Here is an 8,184-nt window from a genome sequence, read left to right as displayed (position 1 = left end):
CCTAAACATGTATCCTTTAATACATTTCCTTGGGACCTTTGTTTTGATTATCCTTGATGTTACACAAATGTTATATTCATTACATTTACATTTACATTTAAGTCATTTAGCAGACGCTCTTATCCAGAGCGACTTACAAATTGGTGCATTCACCTTATGATATCCAGTGGAACAACCACTTTACAATAGTGCATCTAACTCTTTTAAGGGGGGGGGGGGGGGTTAGAAGGATTACTTTATCCTATCCTAGGTATTCCTTAAAGAGGTGGGGTTTCAGGTGTCTCCGGAAGGTGGTGATTGACTCCGCTGACCTGGCGTCGTGAGGGAGTTTGTTCCACCATTGGGGTGCCAGAGCAGCGAACAGTTTTGACTGGGCTGAGCAGGAACTGTACTTCCTCAGAGGTAGGGAGGCGAGCAGGCCAGAGGTGGATGAACGCAGTGCCCTTGTTTGGGTGTAGGGCCTGATTCATCTCAAAGATATTCTATTTTATATCGTTTTGCATGGTCCTGTGCCCCAGTTGAGAGAAGTTTGCAAATTTGAATTTAGACCATTCCATTGGCCCTAAAGTGAAGTCTCCACTAATCAGCGGAACCGGGGGATGCAAATCGAACTAACCCTTGCTCTCGCTGCTCCTGTTGAGCATGTACGCATGCGCCGGCCTATAAACTTTGACTACGTCATCGTCGTAGGTAAACAAGATTTAACGGAAGGGAGTGATATTTAAACCGTGAGCTGTCAAGGAGGTGTACACATTTGTTGTGGTAGGTAAATGTTTGGTTCTTTCATACTCTTTTATCTGAACAGATAATACAAACCGAAATGCACGATTGTTTACCCATTATTACGCGAGGCTTTGATCAACACAGTGTAACGTTACACTAGTCAATGAGAGAACAATTATTCGTACATTTTCTCGAACTGTAACGGAAAGGCACTACCTAGATTTGAGCCAATGTTTTATGTAGTTGAACATGTTAGTATTCTAACCTCGTGAAAGCGACAAACACGTTTTAATTTTCGTCAATGACATCTGAAAACCCGTCCACAAGGACTGAGGAGTTACCACATTTATTCAATAAACCGTTTCCCATAACGTTATCGAGCGAATTTTTTAAGGAATGTTGACGTAATATTTAACAACATAGGCTAAGATGCAAAATTCGGGTTTCCATCAAAATAAGAATTATTGCGAGTTTAAGAATATGTCGCAAGAGAAAATATAAATTAAACTCCGGATAATTTTCCATCAATGGGTTTCGATTTAACTTGTTTTGACTGCTATGATTAAGCAATAAGGGCAGATCTAAGGGCTGTTCTTTGTGGTATATGCCCAATATACCACGGCTCGGGGCAAATGTCCTATGAACAGCCCTTAGCCATGGTATATTGGCCATATAACACAAAGAAAAGCCCTTAACTGTGGTATATTGGCCATATACCACAACACCCTAAGGTACCTTATTGCTATTATAAACTGGTTATCAACGTAATTAGAACATTTAAAACCATGGCTAGCAAGCCCCAGAGCTAGTCCATTGCACTGACCCAGACCCATATGGCTCTGTACAGTGACAACCCCGAGCACTAGGCACGTAGACCTGAATTAATTGAACAGGTAGCTGGGTATAGGTATTAGGCCTTTATAATCATTGTTTTTGTTGCACCTTGCCCTTGCTCATTATCAACATTTTTCACAGGGCCACTGTTAAATCAAAGTGTGGGACACTGAACTATGCAGCATGTATGTCTCCAAAAGGATCTCCAATGCCTATTTTGTCTGTGAAAGAAGGCCCACTTTGACCTCTGCCACAGAGACATGCCCACACAACTTTGTCGAAATACTGCCCACGGAAATGAGCTTGAAGATTTTTAGCAAACTGGACATTGACAGCTTATGTAGTGCATTGTTGACCTGCAAACTGTGGCACCACATCATTGAAGACAGCGACCATCTCTGGAGGAATCATTGCCTGACTGTGCGAGCTTTCTGTCAACAGGAGATTGATGGGGACAGACAGTATGGACTGTCATGGAAGGTGGGTCTGTTGGTTTTTAAACAGCTTCACCTCAATTATGCTAGACTACTGGAATGCCTGCCTATAACATCATTGCCAGATCGCAAATATCATAGACGTATCATAGACATCACCCCCCCCCCCCCCCTTACAAAACGTTAATACAATAAATGGCACTCATCCAAAGAGCATTATCTCAATAACAAATGCCTTTGTCTTTCTTTAATTATTTCTTATTAGGTCACCCTGGTGCGGAACTACAGGAGAGGTTTTCTGAAGAGCGAATGGTTAAGGGGACGATACAGCAACATTCATTCTGCTGATGAACTACTGGACAGGAACATGTGCTCATTGGATGTCGAGACTTGGGGCGAGATTCTGGAAGCAGAGCTGGAGAGATAGCTGCAAATCTTATAAAGAGCTATGAATGAACCCTTTAGATTTTCTTTAATAATTATGTCTTAAACAATTATTGATTTGTTTTATACCTTTTTATACAGTTTTTATATGTGATTATTGTTAATAATCACAAACATGTATATCTTTTTTTGTTATACATTAATATATGGTAGGCTATATTCCAGGAAAATAACGATACCCTTTAATGAATTCCTAAATCAGTAATACAATTGGGCCTTCACTACACTGAATAAAGTGGGGTATTAAGATGTTAATTTGCGTTTACAGTATAGCACAAAAGTGTAGAACTTTTGCTACTTGGCAGTATTTATGAGCTATTTAAACTCATTTGGTTGACAGTGTATATATATGAGTTATACTGTATACAATAATACTCATAATGCACTGTATCAGATATGGGTCTGGAGCTCTATATTTGCTATTTGAATTAATTTTGACACGACTGTTCATGTGTTCACTTTATGTACAACCATGCATATTCATGTTTTACTCACTGTAGGCTATAATCACCATGGATCACCATACATTCATTAAAAGACATCATGATTTTGATGCATAAACACATCTGGTGTGGTGCATAATATATTCAATAGTCTAATTCAATTATTGCAGATAGTTTAAATATGGCAATTGACTTTGTCTTTATAATTATGGTACTATCTGCCGCTGTATCAAAAGCCACACCCACAAATTAAACAGCAATGAAACTTTGGGTTCTTTAACAAAGGTCCACTCTTTCAGCAGCCAGGACAGGGTCAATTCAAATCAATTGACAGACTTCCTAACGTTTCTAACAAGATCCAATGTCAGCACTTCGGACAGGGATAGCTAACAATATTAAAATGAATGAATTCAGATATTGCACATTAGGATAGTTCACCTTAGAGTGTTAATTGTTATATAGTTTAATACAGTGTGTGGGCCTACATCCTGCCTGTATGTCCGTGCAACCATATAGCAAACTAAAAACTAAATATACTGAGTGTACAAAGCTCTTTCCATGACATGGACTATCCAGGTGAAGGCTATGATCTTTTATTGATGTCACCTGTTAAAAACACTTCAGTCAGTGTGGATGAATAATTATTTTTAAGCCTTGAGACAATTGAGACATGGATTGTGTATGTGTGCCATTTAGAGGGTGCATGGGCAAGACAAAGATTTACAGTGCTGTCAGAAAGTATTCATACCCCTTGACTTGTTCCAGCCTGAATTAAAAATGGATAAAACATTTTTTTACCCATCTACACACAATACCCCATAATGACAAAGTGAAAACATATTTTTAGAAAGGTATTAGTAATTATTTTAAAAAAAAAATACATACAGAAATATCTCATTTACGTAAGTATTCACACCCCAATAAATATTATAATCACCTTTGGCAGTGATTACAGCTGTGAGTTTTACTGGGTAAGTCATAAGAGCTTTGCACACATGGATTGTACAATATTTTCATCTAATATTTTTTATTTATTCTTCAAGCTCTGTCAAGTTTGTGGTTGATCATTTCTAGATAGCTAATTTCAAGTCTTGCCATAGATTTTCAAGGAGATTTAAGTCAAGACTGTAACTAGGCCACTCAGGAACATTCAATGTCATCTTTGTAACTCCAGGGTATATTTGTCTCTGAGTGTCTGTTGGAAAGCAGACTAAACCAGGTTTTCCTTTATGATTTTGCCTGTGTTAACTCTATTCAGTTTATTTTCATCCTAAAAAACTCCTTACTCCTTGCCGATGACAAGAATACCCATAACATGATGCAGCCACCACCATGCTTGGAAATATGAAGAGTGGTACTCAGTGATGTGTTGTATTGGATTTGCCCCAAACATACCTCTTTGCATTCAGGACATAAAATGAATTTCTTTGCCACATGTTTTGCAGTTTTACTTCAGTGCCTTATTGCAAACACAATGCATGCTTTGGAATATGTTTATTGTGTACAGGCTTCCTTTTCACTCTTTAATTTACAGTGCATTTGAAAAGTATTGAGACCCATTGGCTTTTTCCATATTTTGTTACATTACAGCCTTATTCTAAAATTGATTAAATTAATTGTTTTCCTCATCAATCGACACACAATACCCCATAATGACAAAGCGAAAACTGTTTTTTTTTAAATGTTTGCACATTTTTCAAAAATAAAAGCAGATACCTTATTTAGATTAATATTCAGACCCTTTGCTCTGAAACTCGAGATTGAGCTCAAGTGCATCCTGTTTCCATTGGTCATCCTTGAGATGTTTCTACAACTTGATTGGAGTCTACCTAGGGTAAATTGGACATTATTTGGAAAAGCACACACCTGTCTATATAAGGTATTGTGTGTCGAATGAAGAAACAATTTAAACAATTTTAGAATAAGGCTGTAATGTAACAAAATGTAGACAAAGTCAAGGGGTCTGAATAGTTTCCAAATGCCCTGTAGGTTAATGGAATATTTGTTTCTGTTATTCTGTTCCTTTTTTTCACTCTGTCATTTAAGTTAATATTGAGGAGTAACTACAATGTTTTTGATCCATCCTCAGTTTTCTCCTATCACAGCAATTAAACTCTGTAACTGTTTTAAAGTCACCATTGGCCTCATGGTGAAATCCCAGAGCGGTTTCCTTCGTCTCAGGCAACTGAGTTAGGAAGGACGCCTGTATCATTGTAGTGACTGGGTGTATTGATACACTGTCAAAAGCTAATTAAAACTTCACCATGCTCAAAGGGATATTTAATGTCTAATTAAAAAAAAAATAGATCTACCAATAGGTGCCCTTCTTTGTAGGCATTGCAAAACCCCCCTGGTCTTTGTGGTTGAATCTGTGTTTGAAATTCACTGCTCGACTGATGGACCTTACAGATAATAGAATGTGTGGGTAAACTGACTTGCCTGGTAAAATAAAGGTAAAATAAAAATGAAGGCTGAAACACAACACTTTTTTTTTTTTTATTCAAGGGGTGTGAATACTTTTTGAAGGCATGGTAAGTGCCTTTGAGCGGGGTATGAACGTAGGCGCCATGCGCACGGGTTTGAGCGTGTCAATAACTTGAACGCTCAAAATGTTTCCGTGTGTATCAAGAATGGTCCACCACCCAAATGACATTCAGCAATTTTGACACAACTGTGGAACGCATTTGAGTCACAATGGGCCAACATCGCTGTAGAACGCTTTCGACGCCCTGTAGTCCATGCCCAGACGAATTGAGGCTGTTCTGAGGGCAAAAGAGGGTGCAACTCAATATTTGGAAGGTGTTCCTAATGGTTTGTACACTCAGTGTATAATTACGTGCATTCAGATCTTTATTTGTAGGACTATATATGGCAGAAGGCTATGGATAATTGTAATCCGTATGGTGAATATCCTTAGTGAGGAACTGTGTCGGGGGGATGCAGCCATCATTGTTAGTGATTTTACCCTTTTCGCCAGCTGTACACGTCACAGCATCCTCTCTCTGGTGCGTTTGGAAACGCACCATCGCCGCATCATTCCGCTTTCTCTTTAATAATTATAGGGGCCCGAGACCATAATAGGCTACGTTTCAATCATGGTCGACGATGTTCCACCGATTATAAATATTGCCATCGCTCTAAAAATTCAACCGAATGATGGACCGGTGTTTTTCAAGGTGGATGGGACCAGATTCGGCCAGAGCAGGACAATAAAATTGCTTACAGGATCGAAGTATAAGGTTGAGGTGGTTATGAAGCCGGGAAATGCTGATGCCACGTAAGTACAAAACACTCTATATCAAGAAAACCACTGGAAATGTGCATTAGTAATATTGAATTCGTTTACAATACACTCACCAGTCAGTCTTATTATAGCCTATTACAGTGCGTCTGTGGATGCAGACTTATGCATGCGCTATATCCTTTCCTGAGTGTTTGATCAAATGTTGTTTTTCTGACATTCAGGCCAATGTATCTGCATGGTACTGTATCACCAAATGGGTTAATTGCAAAAGCATGTCTGCATACCCTCTATTTTACAGGCTATTTTACAATGCATAGGCTACAGCCTGGATGCAATAGCATAGGCTACAGTAGCCTTCTGGGGGCCTACGGATATTCTGCGTTAATAAATAATGTGTTGTCACGGTGTGTGAATGCATTTTTAATCAAACCAAGGAGGGTGATGACAGAAAGTGTCCTTTGCGTGTTGATTCACATCTCAAAAATTCACTGCCATAGGAAATCAGAACAAACAAGCTAGAATAAAGTTAAAATGGGTCTACCATTAGCCTATAATCAGGTAGACTACAGGCCCATTGGGTGGGGTTGGGAATGATGCCCACTAACTAAAGGGTCTGTTTCATATATTCCCAGCACCATGAACATCGGAGGTATCACCATCCCTCTAGAGCAGCAGTCCAAAGATGAGGAGTCAGTGGTGTACCATGGACAGTACGACACAGAGGGAGTGCCTCACACCAAGAGTGGGGACAGGCAACCTGTCCAAGTCAGCATAGAGGTAATCCAGTAGAATACTTCATCCTAATTGTTTAACTAAGCGGTAACTAACTGAGTTATTGATAATTAAGTGGTGTCTTCTGGCAATATAAATGTAAAATGTCTCATATTTAGACCTAAATCAAAATAGTGATATTATCAGCACTAATAACTCATCAATTATCTTATCAAAACTCTTTTCAGACATTTCAAAATGCATTTGTTGTAAGCAATGTGCTATAGACAATAAATACAGTTTGATTGATTTAAAGTTATCTACAAGATCATCTGATTGAGGCCCCTTCCATTAATGTCTTTCTTTTCTCTGTGTATTTTTGTGTCAGTTTGGAAAGGCTGGCCAATTCGAGACAATATGGCAGGTAAAGTACTATAACTACTACAAGCGAGACCAATGCCAGTTTGGGAACAAATTCACCAATATCGAGTATGAATGCAAGCCCAATGAGACGCGCAGCCTGATGTGGATTAACAAAGAGGTGTTCAATTGAGGAGCGCCAATCAACTCCTCCTTCCAATGCCCCAGTAACGGAAGAAAAACAAGCAGAGGAGATGAGTTGCACACGATAACTATTTTACCATCAACTTAAGAGGAAAAAGACTTACCGTAGGCATGCGTTTCAAGTCACTGAGCACCATAATTGTCTGTTTTAGAGAGAGGGGGGCAGTTATCTACCAGGCTGATCTCGGGGGTTGTTCTTAATTGGTTTTAATCAAGAAACATAGTCAGGTTATTATCAGCAATATCATTGGGAATCACAGCTATACAACATCTGCTGTGTTGACTCTCAGCTCTGGCCACACGAGCTGAAGCTGTGGCCCTCCTGGACCAGGATTGAAGACAGCTGCGGGTGGAAATGTATCTAACCTGACTTATTACCTGTGAAGTGTGTGTGATGTGAGTTGTATGAATAAATTGACATTATATTTGTGTTATCCTATGTGTTAGTTCTAGTGTTGTTTAAGCCTTTGAACATCTGTTTACTTCTGAACAGCACAATTGTGATTAGCCTATAAAGGGGAGAGACGTTTTTTTTTGTTATAACTTCTATATTATTTTATGGAGATATTCATATTCTATAGTCTATTAGTGCTTCTACTCTTGTTATGTTGTGGGTCACTATCATTGTTTTGTCTCAGTTTTGTCTGTAAATGCATGGCTGAATAATCCTATGCCTAAAGGTTTTGTTCTTCAGATGCAAAATTATATCAGATTGCCTAAACTGTTAAGTTCTGTTATAAATGTAATTGAAAAGTGTGGAAGTAAATAAACCCATACCAGTTACTAG

At 38.8% G+C, this 8,184-nt stretch overlaps 2 protein-coding genes across 2 annotated transcripts; both read left to right on the top strand.

Moving 5' to 3' along the window:
* Positions 1 to 673: 673 nt before the first annotated feature.
* Positions 674 to 3,000, top strand: LOC129838690 (F-box only protein 48-like). Its single transcript, XM_055905829.1, has 3 exons — positions 674 to 762; positions 1,699 to 2,037; positions 2,257 to 3,000. The coding sequence occupies exons 2-3, from the start codon at positions 1,741 to 1,743 to the stop codon at positions 2,416 to 2,418; spliced, it is 459 nt and encodes a 152-aa protein (XP_055761804.1). The 5' UTR covers positions 674 to 762; positions 1,699 to 1,740; the 3' UTR covers positions 2,419 to 3,000.
* Positions 3,001 to 5,482: 2,482 nt separating this feature from the next.
* LOC129838685 (CB1 cannabinoid receptor-interacting protein 1-like) lies at positions 5,483 to 8,180 on the top strand. The gene is made up of 3 exons (XM_055905819.1): positions 5,483 to 6,155; positions 6,755 to 6,899; positions 7,222 to 8,180. Exons 1-3 carry the CDS (start codon positions 5,974 to 5,976, stop codon positions 7,384 to 7,386), a joined length of 492 nt encoding a protein of 163 aa, XP_055761794.1. The 5' UTR covers positions 5,483 to 5,973; the 3' UTR covers positions 7,387 to 8,180.
* The last annotated feature ends 4 nt before the right edge of the window (positions 8,181 to 8,184 follow it).

Source organism: Salvelinus fontinalis, chromosome 3 (genome assembly GCF_029448725.1).
Source record: "Salvelinus fontinalis isolate EN_2023a chromosome 3, ASM2944872v1, whole genome shotgun sequence".
In the NCBI taxonomy this organism is placed as follows: domain Eukaryota; kingdom Metazoa; phylum Chordata; class Actinopteri; order Salmoniformes; family Salmonidae; genus Salvelinus; species Salvelinus fontinalis.
The sequence above is the reverse complement of the archived record's forward strand: the minus strand, read 5'-3'. Positions and strand labels throughout refer to the sequence as shown.